Below are 25,393 nucleotides of genomic sequence, written 5' to 3'. Positions count from 1 at the left end.
GTTTCCCATGTATTTTCTTAGAGGTTCCCCAATAATTCTTACATGCAATCAGGTTTGGGAACTATGTTTCTAGACTTCCTACACCAAAATCAAAATTTACCTCTTCTATGGCCCAGTCATTCTGGGCCTTTCTTTCCCCTGACCTTTCTGAAAAACTCATTTGTGTCTGGGCCCATGAATCATCAACTGGCAACAACTTTATTTTTCTCCTCCAAGATCTTACACAAAGGACAACATGTTATGGCATGAACCAAAGTATGAAAAATTTCAAGAGAAGGGAAAGAATATTTATAATCCCCTCAATCCATTCTTTATCAATAGAGCTGACCTTAGAATATATTGTGGATTCCAACTCTCCCATACTCTCCCCAACTTTCTAGGTAGAGAGGTCAAGGTAGCCAAGAAGGACATACAGTGAATGAAAGTTTGGAGACAAAGAGGCACCAGAGATGTGCAGAATAAATAATCATAATATCAACAACCACCATCTAATGAACACCAAAGGCCAAGCACCACCCTAAGCACTTTACATGGATCATTTAACATTCCCATCTATGAGAATATGTTAGTATTATTATTTCCAGTTTCCAAATTTAAAAAACTGAGATGCAAAGAAATTAACGTGCCCAAATTCACACAGCTAACATATGGCTGAAGATGGGAGAAGAAGCTATCTCGCGGGGACCAGAGAATTGCTGAAGTCATGAGACCTTAGCTTAGCAGAGACATAGCCTCTCTCCTCTTTATTCTTCTCCAGACAGAAGAATATTGGGGGAGGGGAATAAATTTTGGAAGGAGAAAGCAAAAAATTGCATAGCAAGAAAACAGCAGTGTCTCCAGGAGTTCTCAGTTGGGAATTACTAAGTTAGGGCTTTGAGGCCTCTTTCTGGCTGAGGACATAGGAGGACATGCAAGGCCCTTCATCCACTCTCCCATTTGGGCACCATATGGGTGGTGGGTGGGGGAGCAAGAGAACTACCAGATAGCTTTTGGCTCTAGAGAATTGAAGGAGATGATGAGCTTTTAAAGGTAGAAATGGAGATGGCAGCATGAGGCTGGCTTTATTCAAGCTGCCAAGCCCCAGACTGCAGGGTAAAAAGCCAGTGGTTTCTATGGAAACTTTGTCCATGCACACATATTATATCTGGATAATTCTTCAGAAATCCAGAAAGTACCTTAAATAGATGACATCAAAATGGACCAAGACTCACTTCACATGGTGGAACTTCCCTTAAGACTGACACTAGTTTCTGTTCTTTGCCCTTGTAGGTCTTTTCTGCAAGAGACTACAGACCTAGAGTGGGGAATACATTAAATATCTCCTCATCAGAAGTGTAGTCTGCCCAGCTGGTATGGCTCAGTGGTTGAGCGTCAACCGATGAACCAAAAGGTCACAATTTGATTCTCAGTCAGGGTACATGTCTGGGTTGTGGGCTCTATCCCCAGTGTGGGGTGTGCAGGAGGCAGCCCATCAATGATTCTCTCATCACTGATGTTTCTCTCTCTCTTCTTTCTCTCTCTCTCTCTTTCTCTCTCCCTCTCCCTTCCTCTCTAAAATCAATAAAAATATATTTATTTTTTAAAAATAAGTGTAGTAGGGGGCTGAGTGACCTTGGATTATCCCTCCTTGTGTTGGGTTCCAGAAGGGAGGTTGTCCCCAACATGCCTGTTCTTTTTCTGGGCCCAAGGGAGCAAGTCCTGTGGCCGAACAGTTATTTTCACTTTGATGGTAACATTAATGAAAACTAACGATTCATGGGCAGTGCTTGCAATGCAAACATTTCTCTATAATAGGGCTCAGATCACTATCCAGAAGGATTTTCAGTGGGTTCTGGGGAGATGAAAACATTCCCCTTGACCACCATTACCCAGCTGCCCAGCTGCAAATGCTCCAATGGAGACCAATAGTCTCCTTTCTTCAGCTGGCAGTAAACCTGACCAATGACAGATATGGGGTACAGTATTTCCTTCACACCCCAACCACCACCTCCTGTGAAACCCTCAGACCTCACAAATAGTCCTGCCATCCTCACACAAGCTGGAAGGCTCATTCCTCTGCAGAGAATGGATGGTACCAAAGATTCAAAGACCAGCCTCTTAAAAAGCCTCCATTTGGAAAAGATATTTAAGCAAAGCTGTGCCTGATGAAGTGAAATAGAATTAGCCGCCTCAGTAGCACAGGCTTCTCAGATTCATTCTGAGGCTGGCTGGCTTATTCGCATCCAAGGGGAATGAACTGAACAACAATACATCATAGTTAACTGTGATCACAGCTCCATGGAATTTCCGACGGTGCCTGGAGTACACCGAGGTGCACTTACTGTTCCACAATCTGTAATCAACCTTTTGTACGTTTGTTCCTAATCACAGGATATGGTTTCATCCTAATGAACTGTTTTCTTAGCGTTTTACAGTTGGTCATTTCAGCACATCTAAATTGCCTACTTGGTAGGTTAAATTACCATGAGGGTCCCTTGGTTTTTGTTTCCCGGCAAAGCTGAGAGGGGCTTGATTTCTCCCCTTTCCCATGGCTCGATTTCCAGCACAGATCATGAAAGATGAAAGATCAAAGGCAAAGACGTACCTGTTGCAGTCAACGTGGAGGAGGAGGTGAGAGGCGCTAACTGACAGCGCGAGCTTGTGCCACTGTCCGTCTGCCATCCGGTACGGAAGGGCCTCCGTCCTGGGCTTCCCATTATGTATGTAATGATAGCGGATCTCATCCCTCAGACCACTGCTCTCCAGTTCAAAATAGCTGTATGTAGAGCAACAAAAACTGGTATTATTTTCCTTCCAGACATCACAGGCATAATCAGTCCTTGCTACTTACTAGCTTACAACCACATTACTCAGAAACTAAAATTAGTGAAACATGACACAATGAGCTACATCCCAAAATCAATGGGACCACATGGAACCCAATTCACCTATTGTCTGAGGGGCCTTTTAGTGACACACCTTGAGCCTCTGAAATGGGCATTGATCCACTGTAATGTAACTGGCCACAAACTAATTAGCAAAGCGCTGGGCAGTGTCTCTTAAATGCCTAAAAACAGTTAGATCCCTCTTTCTATTGTCTAAAAAAAGACCACGTGGAATGGACTTATGTTATTTTTATTACTGCCATTTTTACTTTTTCAAGAATTAGAGAAAAATAGAAGTCATGTTGGGTATCAGCGATTCAAATAAACTGTCAGAGTGAAGACAGTGAAGAGATTAGTAAGGCTTTTTTATCTTTTACTTCTCCCTGTACAGAAAGCTGTAAGTGACCACTATTCCTAGATATGTAGAGGAGGAAACACTGAAGCTACTCACATATGGACCAGAATTTCAAATCATCTCATCATGGAATAAAACATGCAATTGAGTTGTTTCTTTGCCCAGATTGTGATCATGTTTCCAGATCCATGAAAAACTCTTAGCACCACCACTGTGGTCAGCGCTTCAGTCATAAAACACAACCGGGACTTGGGGACACTCCTCAGACACACAGCAGGGCTGACATTTTCACAGGTGGCAGACCCATCTGTCTCCTGTGTTCTCCTGAAATGTGTCATCATCACTGGGCTTAATCTCACTGTCAAGCATGGCATTGGGCCTTTAACATACACTATCTAACTTATCACCTGCAAAAACCTACCAGGCTGATATTATTTTTTAACCATTAAAAACTGAGATTCTGGCCCTGACTGGTTTGGCTCAGTGGATAGAGCATCAGCCTGCAGACTGAAGGGTCCCAGGTTCGATTCCGGTCAAGGTCATGTACCATAGTTGTGGGCACATCCCCAGTGGGGGTTGTGTAGGAAGCAGCTGATCGATGTTTCTAACTCTCTATCCCTTTCCCTTCCTCTCTGTAAAAAATCAATAAAATATATATATTTTAAAAAACTCAAAATAGAAAACAGCAAAGTCTGTTAATACATTCATAAGACTTTAAAGGAAAAAAAAACTGAGATTCTAGAATTCAACAGCATACCCACGTCAGGATTTAAACTCAGGTCTCAAGTTGACGGCCTATGTACTTTCTACCAGTTTTCTGCCCATCTCAGAGGCAGGAGAAAAAGTAGTAAGGATGGTCTCAACTGGCACTATCTCGCAGCAACTCATTCATATAAACTCAAGAACTACTCGCCTAGACAGGTAACCTGGCTCAATCCCCAGACTTGGAAGGACCTACTGCTTCTCCTCTCATCCATTGAGTTGTCCTGACCCCATTAGCCAGATTGTATTTAATCTAAAACATGAAATGCACCTTCTATGAGAACCGAAATGAATATATCATGAAACTCAGCCTCTATTATTCACGACCCCCAAATCTCACATCACAGAAAAAGGCATATTTCTTGAGCATCTTTCACAGAGATCTTCCCAAGAGAGCAGGGCAAGGGGAAGCAGAGTTAAGACCAGCCTCTGACCCATTGCATTTGCAGGAGGCAAAGAATCAGGCCCCAGGTCAGGTATACGATGGCAGCGGGCTCCTGGGCCCACATACATACTTATTAGTAATAAGAAACAATATATATTTTATAAGACTATAAAAGAAAAAGTCCCTTAACAGAGAAGATACTCATTTTAGGAGGATCCTCCAAGCAGCTAGGACATTAGAAGCATCAAACAATCAGAGAACTCAAAGATCAAGAAGACCTTATGGATTATCTGGTCATTCATTAATTTATTCAAGACATTACTAAACACACAATGAAGGACTAAAAAAAAAAGATTTAAATATAGATCCTGTTCTCAAGATGCTTTGAGACTAATAGGAAAATAAAATATTTATCTCTTCCATAAAACACTAGAAACTGGCTTAAGAAAAAGGAACAGGAGGCATTTCATGAGTAACTGTCAAGCGCCAGCAGTAGGCCAAGTGCTTTCATAAACACCTCATTTCATTTCTTCAAGGGAGATATTATTATCCCTGTATTACAGAGGAGTTCACATATGGTCAGAGATATCAAATACCTCGCGCAAGGCAACACAGCTCCTAGACAGAAAATCAGCATGATTTTAAATTTGAGACCTTAACAAGAGTAACATACTGTGAGAAATCTCTCAGTTACTTTACTTCGACAAATAAGCTATTGCTGAAGGAATGAACATGACCTTGAAATGACATCAATAAATAACAATGAAAAAATAAAATAGAAATAAATAACGATGAGAAATGCTCAGAGAGGTCACCTGATGGAATCATTTAAAAAAAAAAGAGGCAGATCAATCTCACCAGATTTAATCATTATCTCTGGGGTTATGGCCTCATTGAGCAAGTGCTCAATGTATTATAAACAGATCTCTCTTTTTTACATTTTTATTGAATTTATTGGGGTGACATTGGTTAAATAAAATTATATAGGTTTCGGGTGTATAATTCTATAATGCATCATCTGTATAGTGTATTTGTGTTCACCACCCAAAGTCAAGTCTCCTTCTGTCACCATTTATCCCCCCTTTACCTCCTCCACCCACCTCATTTTTTTGATGCGATTGTAAATGGGTCTGTTTTCTTAGTTTCCCTTTCCAATAGTTCATTACTGGTATATAAAAATGCAACTGATTTCTGGATATTTCTTTTGTATTGTGCTACTTTACTCAATTCAATGATCAGTTCTAGTAGTTTTCTGGTGGAATCTTTTAGGGTTCTCTATATATAGTATCATGTCATCTGCACAAACGGATCTTTTAAAGATCACTTTAGAAAGCATCGGAGTCAGTGGTCACCTTGGGGGAATCACAAATAATCAGAAATCTTCCCTATTGTTAGGCAAATGGATACCTCTGTCTTTATGTAAGTTTCTGACAGCATCACACAAATTCAGAGTGCTGTCAAACAACTTGAATGAAAATCAGGATGATGTGTTTTGTATTTTAAAAATATGTAGCTGACTGCTGAAGTGGCCCTTGGGATGACAAAGGCACTAGGCAGCTGAGTTTTATCTGGATAAAATTGTTTCATGGATGCCGGGAGGGGAATGAGACAATATTTCTGAGCAGTAACCCTCAGCTAACAGAGATGCGAGGCTGAGTCATAAGAGCAACTTGGAGGAGATGGTCGTCTGGCCTGATGGCTCTGGGCTGTAGCCTTGAGGGAAGACTTGGGATTTATAGCAGAGTTCTGTTATTCAAGGTATGGTCCACAGCTGAGCAGCATCATCACCTGTGAAAATTCAGATTCTGGGGCCCCCACCCAGACCAACTTGAATAGGGATTTGCATTTTAATAAGACCCCCAGATGACTCATGTGCACTAGAGTTTAAGAAGCACTGCAGTGAGTACACCAGGTGCTGCATGACTTCCTGGCAGCTGGTCATGATGGGGAGCAGAAGCCTGATGCTATGAACAAGTGAGTTCCAGCCCTGTTGTGCTACCAAGGAGATGAAGGTCCTGGAAGAGACTGTAAGCAAGTGCCTACTGAGTTCTCTGACCTGCCTAGTCCTCTCTTCAGGCCTCAAGTGCTTTAGGGTCTTTGAGGGGTTGAGGGAGGGGGACAGCTGGATAAGTGATTAAATCACCAGCCAGATTGTGTGAGCAGCATTTCTCCCCTAAGCCTTGGACCTCAGCCATGTGTGATGTTCCAATGACCTGCTTGGGCTCCCAGAAAAGCCTGTTCATCCTGCAAATATTTGAAAACAGCAATGATTTCCATTGCTAAGTTCTCTTCTTCAGACCGATCTCCCTGGCGTCTTCCTTTATATTTCTGTCTTCTATCTGGAATAAGAGGCTATCCTGAACAAGGATGCTGCCTTACCCTTCTTTTCAGATGCTTCCCCATGCTGGTCCCGTGCCTTAAACACATCATCCAGACATAAAGACACTTTCTCTGGGCTACACACAACTATGCCTGCATTCTAACACTACAGTGGCCTTTCCATCATCTGACCAGCAAGTGCTTTCACACAAAATGCTACTTGTATTAACATACTTAAATTTTGTTAAACCTAAGCCCTTGCTCAAGTGCTAGGCAGACCCTATCTAGAATCAACGGGATTGCCCACTACTGGGATAATGAAGAGAAAGCACCAAAAGCAGTAGGGCACACTGTGCCCTACTTCACGTCAGGGGCTTCGTGGTCTATGTGGGGTAAAGCGATGGCACAATTTTTAAGTAAACACATAGTAGTGCAAAGAGCACTGGCCCCAGGATGCAGAGACTCAATTTCAACTTTAAACCTGTTACAGACATCCATGAAATCTTTGGCAAATATGTCCATGCCTCTCTGTGCCTCAGTTTCTCCGGTCCAATAAAGTGAGTAGCTCTGATCTCCTGGAAAGGGCCTTAGAATCTAAGGCAGGAAAAAAGGACAGGGCAGGAAGAAGCTTCACTCTCATTGGTTCTATAAGTTGGAGTTTCCCATAAGATCTCACTTGTATAAAAGAGACCCCCCCCTTTACAAAAACAGTCTGAAACTACGGAACTCAATAAGCTTCAAGGCCCAGCTCAAGTCTAAATTCCCACACTACTTTGCAAAGTGATAAACTCTATAAGAAACCAAATAATTGATTGGTCAGCTAGTTTCACGCTATCTTTGACTCTTCTGACAGTGTTCAGGTTCCAGGCTCGTTAGCAGCCTGGTGATGAGAGGACAGGAGATGGCAGATATAGCTGACATAGATAACGTTCAGCCTCCCCCAACCCCCGCTGCTCCCAGGGCACACATTAGACCATAGTTTCCAGGCCCCTTGACTCTCAGAGGGACCTCACAACTAGTGATGACCAACAAAACATGAGCAGAGGTGCTGTGTGTGGCCAAGGCTAGGGAGTTAAGAGGCTGTGCCTTACCCAGTCAGTTGCAAAAGGTTGAATAGAGGATTCTGAAGCCTTAGTGAGTGGTGGTGTCATTAAATGGAATAAATCTGGGTCCTTAATTAACTGTATGAAGCAGAAACACCATTCCTAACACTGAACTAGAACTAAACTAAAATAAAGTGTTAACGATAATAATCCACAGAGATTTAGTGGTTCGTAGATTTAGAGGTTATTAGATAGACAATCTTAACTCATTAAAGAGAGATACAGGAACATGAAACTGGGGAAAGGCAACAACTGAGAAGTAACCATGGACACGAAGCTATTGCTAGACTATAAATAGAAAGAAATTGCAGGCGGCATGAATACAGTCATCTCCTGTCCTGTGTAACACAGATAATCTCCATTGTGTGAACTAAATACTCTGTTTGGTGAATGATATTTTTTAAAAAATACCCACATCATCTCCCACCTCACATAGTCTTCTGCAATGTACTCTTGACATTCTTCCAACTGAAAGGTGGAATCTATGCCCCACACCTTGAATTTAGGTGGTCTTGTCAATGCTTTAAGAACAAAGATCATGCTTGGTGACTACCAAGGCTAGGCCATAAAGCATGATGCATTTTCTATCTTGTTTGCCAGAACACTTGAGCCTGTAGCCCAGAGTCACTGTAAAAAGGGTGACTACCCTGAGGCCACCATGCTCTAAGGAAGCCCAAACCAGACTGGGGAGGCTGTCTATAGGTGCCCTGGTTGACAGCCAAATGTTATCCCAGCCAACCACCAGTATAAACCAGACCTATGAGTAAATACATCTCCAGATGGTTTTCCCAGCTGAAAGCACACACTGTGGAATATAGACAAGCCATCCTTCTGGACTCTGTCCAAATTCCTGACCCATAGAATCTGTGCACATAATAAGTTTGGGGATGGCTTATTACATGTCAATAGAAATTGGAACACTATAAGTTCACATATACATGTTTTTAACCTTGAAAAATTGAAATTATAGTTTATATATATCCCTATTAAATGCCTGGGGTCATTGGCCAATGATCAAATCGAAAAGTGCCAATTTTCTGCTTACAGCTCCACAGACTTATAACTATGCCTTTTCTCCTAACATCAGAAATGGAATTCTGCCCAAATAATGCAACTTAAACATCAATAAATCATATCTTTTAAAATGCATGGATTTCTGTAGCTATTTAAAGAAATAAATATCAAAGGAATACACTGGTAATCTTTCTAACTAATCCATCATTTCTCTTGTGTCAAGTCCCAACATTTTGGCCTCAAACTTCATGGAAGTGACCACTTCAACAGTCCTTCTATACATAAGATTATCTTCTTTGGTTTCTAGCGCTAAGTTCTCTTCCAGTCTACAGAGTTATCTCAGTTAAAGAGATGTCCTAATTTACCTGGACAGACTTCCCTTTATTTCCCAAATCTTTTTCCTTCATTTGGAGCTATATGTTGTAGCATAAAGAATAATCTAGAAAAATTGTGCCTGGTGTACAAGAGGCTTCAAGCCCTGCCTCAGCCACTTAATCTCTGTGTGGATGGAAATAAGACACATCATTTCCCTATGCCTTCATTCTCCATCTAATAGAAAATCATATCTACTTCATAGGTTTCTTTTGAGGAAAGAAATGACCTAACATTGGTGATTATAACACTGGTGATTATCATTACCCTTCCTTCTTCTTTCTGCATCCCTGGAAAGGAACAGCCTCTCAGAGTTGTGGTGCTGCCTTTGCTCACAGAAAGGTGTTTCTCTGTCTTCCCCTTTCCCTTGTTTAGACTTTCCCAGTTGATTTTATTTCCAGTTGTGAACTTCCGTATCCGTTCTCTACTCAATCCTCTTAGCAAACATCTGACTAGAGATCAATGGTGACAGCAATTACAAACTGCCTCTGTTGTTGAAAAGAAAACATTCACTGCTAAATGAAATGTAAAAATAAGTTTCTTTACACCTATTCAAAACAGTTCCATTGCAGCCTTAAAAAGCATGAGAGCAGCCATGCTGTCCTTACCAAAGTAAAGGCTGGTGGCTAACTTTCCCAAATGTTGACAGCCCAGAGAAAGAGCATGGGACTTTGCAAAGTTAAGATAGAAAACAATTTTTAATTAGGGGAAGAAATTTAAAATAAAAGCAACCAACAATGAGCTAGTTTACTAGAACAAAGGAGAGAATGGATCATTCATTTTTTACTGTGAAAGCCTGCAAATACAGTTGAATATAAATATTTATTAAGCAAACAAGTAGAGAAGATGGAGCTTAGCATCACAAAGCTGCATCTTACCTTATGACTAAGGCAGAGCCTCAGATCTCCAGGAACTCAAAATTAAGATGTTTCTAAATATCAAGATTTAAGAAATAGGAACCAAAATAAAAATTATAGCTGTAGTTGTTGTTATGGCCACCCACTTATCGCACTTTCTACATTTCTTCCTAAGTTTTCGTACAGACTTCAAAAGAATATTATTGTTCCCAATCAAGAAATATAAAATCTTCAGTTTTCTTCACATTATTAAAAATGTTTTTATTCATGGTCCAAAACTAAATTAATGTTTTAAGATACTCAGTGAAATTTTTTTTCTCCCATCCTATATTCCATCTTCCCAGAACTCAATGTCCCTCACAAGCAACCACTGTTATTAGTTTGGTAGGTAATCCTTGCAAAGTTTTGTTAATAAATTTTTAAAAATAGTTTTAGATTGCCAGAAAAATTGCAAAGTAGTACAGAAAGTTCTCATATATGCCAGTTTCCCCTATTATTAACATCTCACATTCATATGGTACAATTATCAAAATTAATGAACCAATACTGATACATTAGTATTAACTAAAGTCAGTACTTTAATCAGATTATCTCTTTTTTACCTAGTATCAGATTTTCCCCACAATTCCACCCAGGATACTACATTAGATTCAGTTATAAAATCTTAGACTCCTTGTAGCTGTGATAGTTCAGACTTGACTTATTTTTTTATGACCTTGAGGATTTTGAGAAGTACAGATGAGGAATTTTGTAGAATTTCCCCCAACTGAGATTTGTCTTTTTCTCATGCTTAGACTCGGGTTGTGAGTGTTTGGAAGAAAGGCCACAGAGGTAAAGTATAATTCTCATCACATTAAATCAAGGATACATGCTATCAACATGAATCATCAGTGTTGACATTAATCTTTGTATTAACCTACCTGGCTGAGGTAGCATCTGTCAGGTTTTCTACTGTAAAGGTACCCCTCCCACTCTTTCCTTTCCCTACTGTCCTCTTTGGAGGGAAACCCCTACATGCATTTAGGACTCATTCATGTCTCCTTTTTAATCACTGAATAGTATGCCATTGTATAGATGTACCATCATTTATTTACCCATTGACCTGTTGAAGAACATTTTGCTTGCTTCCTGTTTTGGGGTGATTGTGTATAAAAATGCTTCATGATATTTGTATGCAGGTTTGTACAAAAATACATTTTCAAATAAATTGGGTGAATTTCTAGTAGTGTGATTACTGAATTGTATAGTAAGACTACGTTTAGCTTTGAAAAAAATTGTCAAACTGTCTTCCAAAGTGGCTGGACTACATTACATTCCCAACAACAATAAATGAGATTTGCCATACATGCTCAACAGCAATTGGTGTTGTCAGTTTTATTTTGTTTGTTTTAGCAATTCTAATCATTTAATCTAAGTGTGTAATGGTATCTCATGTTTAATTTGCATTGCCTTAATGATAAATAATGAGCATCTTTTTATAAGTCTGTCAGTTAAATATCTTCTTTGGTGAACTGTCTCTTCAAATCTTTTGCCCATTTTTTTTAAATGGGTTGTTTGTTTACTCACTGTTGAGTTTTGTATATTTTGAATATAAATCCCTTACCAGATGTGTGTTTTACAAAAATTTCTCCCAATCTGTGACTTGTTTTTTCATTCTCTTAATATCTTTTGCAGAGCAGGTTTTAGTTTTAGTAAAATTCAACTTATCAACTTTTCCTTTCATAAATTATACTCCTGGTGTTGTATATAAAACTCATCGTTGAACCCAAGGTCATGTAGATTTTCTCCTATGTTTTCTTCTAGAAGTTTTATAGTTTTGCATTTTACATTCAGGTTTATGATTCATTTTGAGTTAATTTTTGTGCAAAGTATAAGGTCTTTGTCAAAGTTCTTTTTTTTTACATAAGGATGTCTAATTGTTTCAGCATAATTTGATAGACTATCCTTTCTTCCAGAGGTTCTAATGCTATAAAAGCAAATATGAATATATTCTCCCCCCACATCTTTCTAACACAGATGGCTGCATAGTAGCCTCACTGTTCTACACCTTAATCTTTTCACTTACTGTAACAAGAGATCCTTCTACACACAGCTTCCTCTTTATCCTTATCGTTTTTGATATTATTTAATACGTATCCTCTCACTCAAACTTAAAATCACTTGCTTCTTTATAGCACAAATCCGGATTACAACTACTGAAAGGCCCATTTTCTCAAGGCTAAGCTAGGCTTACATACTGTGAAAGCAAGATTGAAAATCACATACAAGGGGCGGTACTAAGTGTTGAGATAAGTAAGGATCAAGTGTTGAGTAGAAAAAGACCTTTGGTATACTTGCCTTCCTTCAAGGAATTTATATACCACTTGATGAGGTAAAACAAAAACCGCAGAAAAACAGACAACAGTACAAGCCTGACTTTTAAAGAAAGGACGTGGGCAGGAGATCCATTCTTGAGTTGCAATTCAGAAAAGCTTCCAAAAGGAGGTAGATATAAAAGAACTACTTAGATGAAGAGAGAGGGATAGGAACGTGCTTCAAGGAGGGGGAAATGGAAGTAAGGACGTGGAAGAAGAAATGTGTCTGGTGTTCTCAGGAAACAGAAAAAGCACATGCATGAAATGGCATTTGTACAGAGCAGAGAGCAGAGGAGTTGGGAAACAGCCAAAGGGCCACATGTCAGAGAACCAATCTCTGACATATGGCCCTTATCTTGTAGCCTAGTATTTCTCAAACTGCTTTCTGCTATGACAAAGAGACAGGCATGTTCACAGGCATGAAATACTCCCAAAAGTGTCAAAATTTTTGATATGTTACCTCTAACTCTGGTCCTTTCTCCCTCCTCTCAGCAAGCACATCAAATCAGTACTCTAATGTACCCTGACTCCACTCTGTTAGATATATCTTCAGTCTAGACCTGTCTTCTAAGCTGCATACTTGTATAGCCAACTGCCTACTCAACATCTCCACATGGATCCTTCACACTCAGTAAGCTCAAGACATAACTCCTGATCTTTCATCCAAAACCTGGTCCTCATCTATTATATCCTTATCAAAATTAAAGCTAGAAACCTAAGTATTGCCTTTGTCACTTTTCTCTCCCATGATAGATGTGCAACCCATCAGCAAGTCCTATTGCTTCTGCTCCTAGGTTATCTGTATCCATTTACTCCTCACCTCCTCCACTGCTACCACCCTTATCTAAACCGCCATCCTCTTTTACTAGCAATTGCATAGTCTCCAAACTGATCTACTTGAATCCACTCTGGTCCCCTCCAATCCATTATAGAGCCAAAGTCAACTTTTTAAAACAAAAGCCTAACCATGTCATCAATCCGTTCCAACCACCTCCCACCCTCAAGCTTGTAATCCAACAATGACTTCTCATTGCTAATTGAGCTTATGACTAGAATTCTTAAACCACATGCTCTGGTCCCACCAATCTTTGCAGCTCCAGTTTATGCACTCTCCACTCTGCTCTCTGCACAGCAACCTTCAGTCAAATCTTCAAACATGCCACACTCCCTCCCACCACAATGTACTTGCACATTCCACCCCTACTGTCTGGAACACTCTTACTCCCATTCTTTACCTAGTTAACTTCTACTCATCCTTCATTCACCTTTGGTGTCACCTCCCAGGAAGACTTCACTGATATGAATGCCCCTCCACCACCCAGGATTTTTTAATGGGACGATGTTCCTTTCCTTCCAAGTACTTATCTCTGCTCCTACTTATACAGAAGATCTGTCTCTCCCACTGATTGCAAGCTCTATGAATATACAGACCATGTATGGTTTTGCTCATCATTGCATCTCAGGGCCTAGAAGATAGTAGAAACTCAATTATTTATGGGATAAATGACTATATTATTAAATCTCTGATTTTTATTAATAGTAATAAATTATAAATGGCACATCTTCAGCTGATTATGATATATCAAACTTCTTTGACATTGAAGTTGAGAATCACTCTTGTAGAAGAAAGTTCCTTATCAAGGAGGTAATTTAGTAAAGCCACCATTTAAATAATATATTATTCATAAAAATTACTAACATTTATCAAATTCTCACTATATGCCAGCCTGATAAGTGCTTCATGTACAATATTTCAGTGAATTCTTGAAACAATCCTATGAACGGGACCTAGCATTATCTTCATTTAACAAGTGAAGAAACCAAGTCACATAGGTCAAATGATTTGACTAAAGACAAAGCTAGGACAGAGATGCCTGAGCCAAACTCACTCACATGAAAGACCATGAGAATCAGCACAGACTTACCTGTACATAACTGAAACTAACCCCCAAACTGAAGAGTCACTGGGAAGGCTCTTAGGAAAGTTGCACTGCGAGGAGCCAGCCACTCTGAGCTGGAAATAAGTGGCCCAGAACAGACCCCATATAGAAGCCTCCTCTGTCCATGGTGCTGATGGTTCCTCAATACTGGAGGCTGAGCGTGAGTGCCCTAGGAAACATAGTCGGTCTAGTGATCCCTGGCTGCCTGTTAGGAAGACTTGAGCTCTCACTGAAATATATAGTGAGGTATAGTGTATGGAAAGTACATACCATAACTGGATTGCTGTAAGAACTCAATAAATTTCAACTATTAATCTTATCATTATTCAAATGTTTCTTTGACAAGGAACTTTATTTTCTACAATAATTCTCAACTTAAATGTCATACTAATTTATGTGTCGCAATAAGTTGTGAGATGTGTCATATATAATATATTACTGTTAATAAAAACCAGAGGTTCATTAACTTATTCTTTCATTTACTCCAAAAATAAATATTAAATCTCTATTATATGCTGGGCCCTATGCTAAGCTCTGAAATTGCAATCATAAGCAAAAACAGACATGGCCCATGCATTCATAGAGCTTGCTATCAGTAGAGAGACAAGCATTAACAATATAATCACTCTACTAAATGTAAAGTTGGAAATATAGAAGTACTGTGAAGGAAAGTTACATGGTTCTACGACAAAGGCAGACCAGCTTAAGTCACCCTGAAATAAGGCAACCTGGTGATAAGCACCAAGTAAATATGAGCATTATAAAGTATCTCTCATGAGTGTGTAGGGTTGCTGAGAAGAACTTCACTTAGGGAAAAGCCTAGAAAATGGGCCCAGGTGGGTTTAAGAGGTAACATTTGTTCATTACGAAGACAAGTGTAACAAGTTCCCACCTAGCCCACCGGCCATTACGAAGCTTCCTGATTTGCCATTACCCATGCTAGTAGAAATGACTGAACATTTCCATGATGAGGTTATTGCCACTACCTAGTCTGAATTCCCTGTCCCCTCCTCAAAAGTGAATACCCACATAGGTGCATTTGTCTAAGATCAATTTACCTAGGGCTAACGTATGTAAGTGAAAATTTACTAAAGCAGCTTTATCTAAAACCAAATTTGATTAAAACCACTTTGCCTTCCTATCACATGTGAACTGTTACAAATTTTACAAACATGAATTTTATGTAAGTACTAGAGACCTGGTGCACGAATTCATGCATGGGTGAGGTCCCAAGGGGGTGGGGGCCGGGACACAATTGGCCCTTCGGGCAGGCGGTGGGATGCCCTTGCCAGCCCGGGATCCAGAACCATCCTGCTGATGTTTGCACTGGTTGTCGGGAGCCACCTGGCAGCTACTTTTATATCCTTTCTTCTTTGCAGAGCATCTAGGGAGGGGACGTGGCCACGGTGCCCAAGGCCAACTTCCAGGAGGCCAGAGGTGCTGTCAGGATCGTGCCCGTGGCACTGGTCCGTCGGTGCCTGGCCCGTTCTCCAGAGATTGGACCTGCAGGACTACTGAGGGAGTGAGTGGCTGCCACCGAGCTGGTGGGCCGCCAGGACTGGTTGGTTAGCTGAGCGGCGCTCCTGCTGTGGGAGTGCACTGACCACCAGGGGGCAGCTCCTGCATTGAGCATCTGCCCCCTGGTGGTCATATGTATCATAGCAACTGGTTGACCGGTCGTTCTGGTCGTTTGGTCATAACAGTCACTTAGGCTTTTATATATATAGATTATATTAGGGAAAATTATCTTTAAGTAAACTGTCTCTTAGGTAAACTGGTTTTAAAGTAATTCATGTTGGGCAAACATGTAGCATCTAAGCCTAATCTCTGACAGTTCATAAGGCAGATGAGGGGCTTCAGGGCTGCCTCTTGCATTTGATAAATCTTTAGGAAGCTAGTGTAGCCAGAGTTCCCTCACCTTCCACAAACACTAGTAGACTTTAAAATTCATCCATTCTTACTGCACTGCCCAAGCTCCTGGTATGTTCGCCATCTCTATCATGCTCACTATGGGCTGAGGATGCTTTCTGCCATCACCATCCTCAAGTTGCTTTCATCCCAATCCCTGACCAGCTCAGATCACCCAGGCATCTGAGAGGTGGAGCCACAGAGTATTTTAAGGCCTGGCCAGGTGGCTCCGTTCTTTGAAGTATTGCCCTCATACACCAAGAGTTTGAGGGTTTGAATCCTGATCAGGACATATACCTAGGTTGCAGGTCTGATCCCCAGTCAGGGAGGGTATGGGAGGCAACCAGTTAATGTTTCTCACATCTCTCTCTCTCTCTCTCTCTCTCTCTCTCTCTCTCTCCCCTCTCTCTCTCTCTCTCTCTCTCCCTCTCTCTCTAAAATCAATAAAAAACATATCCTAGGGTGAGGATTTTTAAAAAGTGCTCCACAAACTTTAAGGGTCATGTGAGTCCCCTTGTTAACATGCAGGTTCCAATTCAGTGGGTCTGGGCTGGGGGATACTGCACCTCCAATAAGCCCAGGTGATGCTGCTCTGCTGGTCTGCAGGCCACACCATCGGTATCTAGATCTTACAAGTGGAGTACAGCTGTGAGGACGTGAAGGTTGGACTGGAGGTGAAATGCACTGGGTAGCAGGAGGCATTTCAGAGGTCATCTTCTCTGCTTTTGGAGAAGAAGGCCAAAACAGGAGACCAGAGATTGACTCATATGTTCTTGGAGTCAGAAACTGTGCCTAAAACTTTTCTCTGCAACCAGAGAGCATTTGCTAGGTAATTTCTTTCAAAACGCCAAGAAACTTCAAAATCAAATCTCCTAAAAGATGGTGAAGTAATTGCTTTCCATACCGGGAATTTCACAGTCACATAAAATATATTCCTGCCTACCTTGGAAATGCATTCTGAAGAAGAGTTCCTCCTTTCCCATCACACCCGGAGGCCTAGAAAAACTACATTTCGTGCTAAGCATGTCCTTTAACAGACCTTGCAATGAAATATAAAAAGAAACTCTGCTGGCCTACTTAAACCACAAGGAAGTTAGATAAGTGAGGTGAAGAAAGAGGTTGGGGAGAGCAATGGGGTTAGGATAAGGCTACGTGTTACTCCCCATCCTAGTCCTTCTTCCACAAACAAGCCAACAGGAGCACACCTTCTCATTCCAATGACTCAAAGGAAGTCTCCCATTTCAGGCCTGGAAGACCTCTGTGAATTACTGCTTCCTTTAATTACAAAAAGCAAAATAGAGTTTTACAGGGAAGAAAACTGCCAGGCTCCCTTTAACCAATGGATTAAGGTTAACGTGACAGTAATAAGATATATCAACACCAGGAACTCCTTGGCCATAGAGAAGACATAACATCACTTCTATAGTATCCTTGCCCCCAAAATGTATCACAATCACAAGAAAATGTCAGAAATTCAAATTGAGATATATTCTATAACAAAACTGGTCAGTATTCTTCAAAAGTGTCAGTCATGAAAGATAAGGAAAGTCGGAGGAATTGTCACATTTTGGAGATTAAGGAGAAATAGTAACCAAATGCAATGTGTGATCCTGGGCAAGATCTTACAATAGAGAATATATATATGTGTGTGTGTGTGTGTGTGTGTGTGTGTGTGTGTGTGTGTGGAGAAACTGGTCAAATTCAAATAAAGTGTGTAATTTGGTTGGTTCGTAGACTGGCAGAAATGTTAATTTCCTGGTTTTTATAATGTTTCCATGGTTATGTAAGATGTTCACATTACAGTACGCTAGGTGAGGGACATACTGTACCACTTTTGCAACTTCCCACTAAGTCTAAAATTAGTTCAAAAGAAAAAGTTATCAAATAAATTAGTTTGCTCGCCCAAAAGGCAGCGCCAAAGAGGCCATACCTGTGGTTGACATCTCAATGGAAAAGTAACCTTGTTTGTACTTAGGGAAAAGGAAAAGCTGGATCCTCTAGACATTCTCTCTCAAATCTGTTTTTTCTCAACAAGACCCTGGTTCTCAGCTTTTCCTCATCTTCCTCTGGCATTGGACCATTCTTACAATAAATCAAGGGAAGCCATAAAGTCACCCTGATTCCAACTGTCAAGTCCACAAGTCCACTTTCTGCCTGCCACATAGTTGCAAAAAGCAAAACCTTAAGAACAACAGCTAGAAAACAAGCTACTAAAACTGTCTGGTAGAAACTTTCTTGCGGGGGGGGATGGTGAGAAAGGGATAAACACAGCAAGAGGAAGAAAGTAAGGGTTCTCCTACTTGAGATTGGGTAGGCATCTGAAAGTAGGGAAGGTTTGAGGGCATGCAGAGGGCAGTAACCAATTACTAAGGAAGAGGAACCCCAAAATAGTTCCATAAAGCCCACATTTCCAGCCATCCCAAGCATGGCATGAATAGGCGCAGGCCTCTATTCTAAACCTTGGGAAAGAGATAGGCAGATGGCTCATTAGTCACAAAGATAATGACAAGCTATTATTATTATTATTATTATTATTACTATTACTACTACCATTATTAGTTCTTTTCTGGGTCTCTAGTATTTGCAAGTTAAATGCAGAGAACAGATTTCAAATCTGAATGATTTTAATAAGTAGTATTGTAAGAATAGAACACACAAGATAAAGCAAGACATTAAAAACAATTTAACCCATGTCCTTTGGGCTTAGAAAAGAAAGCACAGTGGTTATATAATAGTAATAATAATAATAATCAACAACCACCAATTATTAAATGCCTACCATGTGCCAGACAGCATCTCAAATCCTCAGAATAAGCCCATAGGGAAGACATTATATCTCATTTATAGAAGAAGAAGCTAACATTGGAAGATATAAAGTGATCTGACCAAGATAACTAAGATCTGACTAAGTGATGGATCCCAGATTTGCATCCAGGTTCATATCACATTAGCAATGACCTTTTTGCTCCATGGAACTTTGTCTAAGATGCTGTGCAGGACATAAAATTGCTGGCAACAGCAAAGACACACACAGACTGTTGGCATTGCATGGCATGAAGGCCTTACATGTTCTTAATGTACTATTCCCATCACAACAGATGGCAGTCACTTAAGCAAAGTTTATTATCTTTCACAACCACACCGCTCTCCTCACAGAGAAGAAGGTGTTTTCAAAAGTAAGAAAGATGCTACATATACACTCAGCATGAAAGAGACTGCTAGCTTATCATCAAAACGACATACTTCTCTTGTTGGCACACAGCTAAACTAATTTCCTGAACTCTTGCTGTTAGGTATGGCCATGCACTTGAATTCAGAAGAATGTAAACAGAAGAAACTAACTGATATGCAGCAGGTCCTTGTTCGATGTCATCTCATTATAACTCTGATGAGATGCCATAGGAACTTAACTCTTGTTTATACCACTTAGCCTTTGGTAAAATTAGTTTCATTACAGGTCATTCACTTAAAGTCATATAACTTATCAGTGACATTAAGAGAGGACTTCCATTATGCTGCTTCCGATTGTCCCTAAGCCTGCCACATGCAGTCCTTCTCTTTCTGGTTGCCAGAATAAAGATGACCCTCAGAACAACCTTGAGTACCACATGTTGAGAGCAGAATGACAAAGTGACTGAAGCTTGGGTCTCTAACTTTCCACTAAAAGATCTTCCCAGGAGAGATGAGAATCCAGAAATACCTGCATCGGTCTATTATGTGAGTAACAAATTAATACAGTACACCTCTAGCTAAAACTGTCCATGAGAAAACAGTCCCGTAAAATAAGCCCCAGGAATCCCTCTGAGCCATGCAGAGAGCTTCCTGCCACTTCATTTGATAGCATAGTAAGCACTGACATTGTCTTTAGTTTTACAGATGTCTCTTTGAATTTAAATCATCATATGAATTATGCTAAGTGAAATAAGTCAGTCAGAGAAAGACAAATATCACATGATCTCACTCATATGTGGAATCTAATTAACAAAATAAACTGATGGACATGAATGGAGTGGATCCAGAGACATGGAAGCATGGAACAGAGTGCAGAATCTTGGAGGGAAGGTGGAGAAGGGTGGGTGGGAAGTAATCAACCAAAGACCTGTATGCATATATGCATAACCCATGGACAGATAGAGAGGTGGTGAGAGGTGTGGGAGAGGGGTGCGTGGGTGATCTGGAGAGGGTGGATGGGGTAAAAAGAGGCCATATGTAATACTTTTAACAATAACAATTTTGTAAAAATTTTTAAAAAATCATCATATGAATGAAAACAGGCTCTTCAGATCATAAGACAAGATAAGAGGTTTCATGAAATTAGAAATTATGTATTAATCTTAACTGGTACCATTAGAATTCCCATCCTACAGATGAGGACAGTGAAACTAAAATTACCCAAAACATGATTCCTTCTCTCTGTGCTCTCACCCCAAAACCAAGGCCGTTTCTTTGCAATTCTAGCATAAGCCCCTCAGGAAAAAAGGGATAAACTAAAACTGCCAGTAAGCAACAGATCCAGGTTTGAAATTCAGATATTCTGAATGGTTATAAGGTACCATCCCACATAGAATGCAGTTAACTCCCAAAAACCATCCCCTCAGCAAATCTAGTTGCCTCTGCCTCCACTCAGCCACAAATAACCTAACTCGAGACCCGCACTCTCTCCCTCTCTTTTATGCAAAGGTCATGTTCACAGAGACAAGAAAATGTAAGTTGTATCAGTCAAATACTTAGGAGGGCTCCCGCCAGAGCCCTTTCTTGCTTAGAGGAGTTTTATGGTGAAAACGTCCAGGGAAGCCAGCTTCCACAGCCAGCCATTGGATAATTTTCCTGGAGGGTTATTACTCCTTCCAACCAACTCCTCACCCAGAATTGTGAAATAAAAATTAATTCTCCAGGAATTCACACTCACGGGCCCAGAGAGGAGTCCAGGACTCTCAGCAAAGACCTGAAAGATTACTGCAGACAGAGAAAGTCAGCTGTCCCCCAAGGTGCACTCTGCCCTCCTTCCTTTAGCCGTGGAATCCCAGTGGGACACATGACCACCCAGAATAAAGACCACATTCCCCACTTCCCTGCAGCGAGGTGTGGCCATGTGACCAAGTTTCCAGGCATTAGGATGTGAGTGAAAGTGACATTAGGAGGAGAGGAGCATGCTTAGTGAGCCACCATGATCCATGGGGCAGAAGGCAAACCCTAGAGATTTCAGGGCCATCAGACAGAACAGCCTAGTTCCCTGACCCTGTGAGGTTGTCACATAAACTCTGGGCTACCTACATACCTACATTCAAACTGCTGCATGAGAGAGTTAAACTTTCATCTTGTCTAAATCACTATTATGTTGGTCCTTGTCTCTGCAGCCAAATCTGTTTCTAATGAGTATAGATTCCTCACAGCAGGCACTGAGAGAGTTCTGAGGGATTTTCATGAGCCTTGGCTTACCTTCCAGCCCTGGTTGGACAGCTCTTTCCTCTCTCTGGCCTTTTGAGAGCATAAGGCATAGCTGGAAATTCCTTACAGCAATTCCCACACCTTTGTCCACAGAACGTTTGCATTAGAATCACCTGGAAACTTATTTAAAACTGAGAGTCCTAGAGCAAATTCCCATGAACTCAGATTCAAGATATTTATAACAACTCCTAAAATCTGTATTCTATAAGTTCCCCACCTAATTAAAATATTTAACCAGGTCTTCTGTAGCCTGCAGTTCATGGGGATGTGGGTGTATGTGCAGAAAAGACCTCACTACTTCCTTGAGACCCTTCCAGCATTCCCTGCTGTGGCTTCCCCTCAGATCTTGTTTTTTTTCCCTTTGGTGAAGTATGTTCCTTCACAGCTCTATTATGATTTATATCCCTGGGGCAAAGCTGTTCTCTCCAGCTTTCCAGGTCAAGCACCTTAGATGCACCTCAAGGGACCATCTTTACACTGCAAACTGAACCTGCTTTAAGCCTCTCTACCCCCACTGCCTACATGAAAAGCTCATCATTCACTCATTCAAGTCCAAGCTCTTCAAAAAGAGCCAAGCATACAAGATTCCTAATGACACCACCAACCTTCCAAGCTTTCATGTCCAACCTTAACCTGCCCACCCGGCATTTGTAACTGCTCTTCTTTCTTTTTTTATTTCTTTTTTTACATTTTTATTTTTTAATATATTTTATTGATTTTTTACAGAGAGGAAGGGAGAGGGGGATAGAGAGTTAGAAACATCGATGAGAGAGAAACATCGATCAGTTGCCTCTTGCACACCCCCTACTGGGGATGTGCCCACAACCAAGGTACATGCCCTTGACCGGAATCAAACCTGGGACCCTTGAGTCCGCAGGCTGATGCTCTATCCACTAAGCCAAGCCGGTTAGGGCATGTAACTGCTCTTCTTTCACCTCTGGATACCTAACCAGTTCGTACCCATCCTTCAACACTCCACTCCAGCATCCACAGGATGGACCGTGAGGGTGGTTACTATCCTGACACTGGTTCCGTGTCAAAGTCTGCTGGAAAATCCAGCTTCACAATTCTCCTTTTAACAGATGACTCCATTAACACCTCTCTGAGGTGTTTCACTCTCTACATCCGCACGCCCTGTGCAGACCTACCTTACAGGTGACTCTTGACCTAGAAAAAGACTTCCTTTCTCAGGGGAAAAAATTATCTCATTAATTCAATCAACATATATTAGGCATTTATGCCATGTTACTCCCTGTTATGGCCTGAGGACAGAAGATTAAATTACCTTGTTGCTAATGGCTTACATCTGCTATACTATTTGATTTCTTTCTATGAGGGATTGATGTCCATTACCCAAGTGCTCTCTGAGTTCTGATTTAACCCGTTTACTGAGCCATTCTCTTGACCTTGACCTCTTCAACTTCTGCCATGCCCCTGGGAGTCTTTCTGCTTGGCTTCCAACCCACTAATCTGCCTAATAATCCAACTTGTGTGTGCTCCCTGACCCCCAGTGCAGTCTCACTACCAACTCATGACCTGCTCCCTTCCACTCCCATCTTGGCCTGGCTCTCTCCTCTCTCGGTTCTAACTTGGGGCCACCCAAACCTGCTATGGACCTCACTAAGCCAGTGACCCAATTAAGCACTTTGATACCCGAGGAATAAGCCTCTTTGAAGAAAAGAACTGTCCCGCACAGAGTTAACAATGCTGTACTGTATACTTAAAACTTTGCTAAGAGGATAGATCTTGGTAAGTATTCTTACCACATGCACACACAAAATAAATTAATAATAATGATAATGAGGTGGAAGGAAACTTTGGAGGTGATGGATATGTTTATAGCACAAATTGTAGTGCTGGGTTCACAGATGCACACTTATCTTCAGACTCATCAAGTTGCATATGCTGCCGAAACCGGTTTGGCTCAGTGGATAGAGCGTCAGCCTGTGGACTGAAAGGTCCTGGGTTCGATTCCGGTCAAGGGCATGTACCTGGGTTGCGGGCACATCCCCAGTAGGAGATGTGCAGGAGGCAGCTGATCAATGTTTCTCTCTCATTGATGTTTCTAACTCTCTATCTCTCTCCCTTCCTCTCTGTAAAAAATCAATAAAATATATTTTTAAAAAAAGTTGCATATGCTAAACATGTACAGCTTTTTGTATGTCAATCATATTTCAATAAAGTACATTTTTTAAGAGAGATCAAGAGAAAAGAAAAAAAAAAGCATCGATGTGAGAGAGAGCATCAATTGGTTGCTTTCCATACATGCCCTGACCAGGAATCAAACTTGCAACCTTTAATATATGGGACAATACTCCAACCAACCCAGCCACACTGGCCAGGGCTCAATAAAATGCTTTTTAAAGGAGAGGAAAATAGAAAAAATCTGGACCTCTTATTACTGCATACCCAGAGAGAGGCCCTCAGCTCATCTATTTGAGGTTATTTAATAACTTTCTGATGGCTCATCCTCCTTTGCTAAGCAAGTGTTCCCCAGTGCACATAAAGGAACAAGAGAATGGCCCTGATATTTAGATTAGCAATACCTAAATCGCTCCAAAATCCAGGCTGAGCCTGTTGGTATCTCAGTTATTGCTGTCCTTTTTAAAAATTTAATTACAGCGTTTGAACATTATCTCATTTTAAAGATCTGGCTACAGAGGCTCAATTAAAATTCCAAGTATCAAAGTGAGAAAAAGCCCCAAGTGGAGATCGAACTTCATCCTGAGTTTTCAACGTATGAAAACAGTTGGACATTTTACAATCATAACAAGTCCTTTTGGAGATGGACATTATTGTCCTACAATCAATTCAAGATGTTTTACAATCCCTCTGCCAGGATGTGAAACCCCTGTCTACTTCATATAAAAAGCTGGTTATAAGCTGATAACGCTCCCTGCATTAGAATGAATACACCCACCCCTTCCCCAATCTCGTCATAATCATGCTTAAGTTCAATCAGGCACTTGACACATCTTACTGTAGTGTGGGAGCTTGAGAACAAGATACTTGGTGGTAAACCCTCCGAGAAATAATGCTAGCTAGTAATCTGCATGCTGGAGGCAGCCAGAGGAGGGAGGAGAGTAGGAGGGGAGATTAATGCAGTATGACTTTGCTTTTGTTGTCATGCCCAGAAATACCTCGGTTCCTCCCTCTCACCACCTACCTCCCCAACCCACACATCCTCCACCAGGCAAACTCTCACTCCTGCTTCAAGTTCCAGGTTAAATGCCACCTTCTCTATGAAGCCTTCCTTGACTGTCCCTGGAAGAGTTAGTGGCTTCCTTCTCTGTGTTTCAACAGGTTTAATTTCCCCTTTTATTCATTTAATAAGCACTGGATGGTGCCAGGAACTGTTTATGGTGCTGGGGATATAGCAGCGAAGTTTCTGCATGTGAGTCGCTTATCTAATAAAAGAGAGGAGAAACAATTGAACATATTGGTGTAAGATGATGATAAAGTTTACCAAACATAAAGCAGGGTGATGGGGCTAGAGCATGGCAGTGCACATAAAGGCACATAAAGGCTTCTCTAATCTACACTAATAAAAGAGAAACATGGTAATTAGCGTACGACCGCTACCCTTTTCATTGGCTAATCAGTGAGTATATGCAAATTAACTGTCAGCCAAGATGGCAGCCGGCAGCCAGGCACTGAAGCGAGCAGGGAGGCTTGCTTGCTGCAGACTCCAACGTTCACCGCCTCACTTGCC

The 25,393-nt window shown here is 41.0% G+C and overlaps 1 protein-coding gene across 2 annotated transcripts in view; it reads right to left on the bottom strand.

Annotated features, from left to right (window-relative positions):
• NELL1 (neural EGFL like 1) overlaps positions 1–25,393 on the bottom strand; it is a 731,583-nt gene that overhangs the window by 633,423 nt on the left and 72,767 nt on the right. For both annotated transcript variants that reach the window (XM_005869404.2, XM_005869405.2), the window contains exon 4: positions 2,585–2,755. In XM_005869404.2, the coding sequence (XP_005869466.1) occupies positions 2,585–2,755 (171 nt within the window). The remainder of the gene's footprint in view (positions 1–2,584; positions 2,756–25,393) is intronic.

The sequence above is a fragment of the Myotis brandtii genome, unplaced genomic scaffold (genome assembly GCF_000412655.1).
Source record: "Myotis brandtii unplaced genomic scaffold, ASM41265v1 scaffold293, whole genome shotgun sequence".
In the NCBI taxonomy this organism is placed as follows: Eukaryota; Metazoa; Chordata; class Mammalia; order Chiroptera; family Vespertilionidae; genus Myotis; species Myotis brandtii.
Note: the sequence above shows the minus strand (reverse complement) of the source record. Positions and strands in the feature narration are given on the sequence as shown.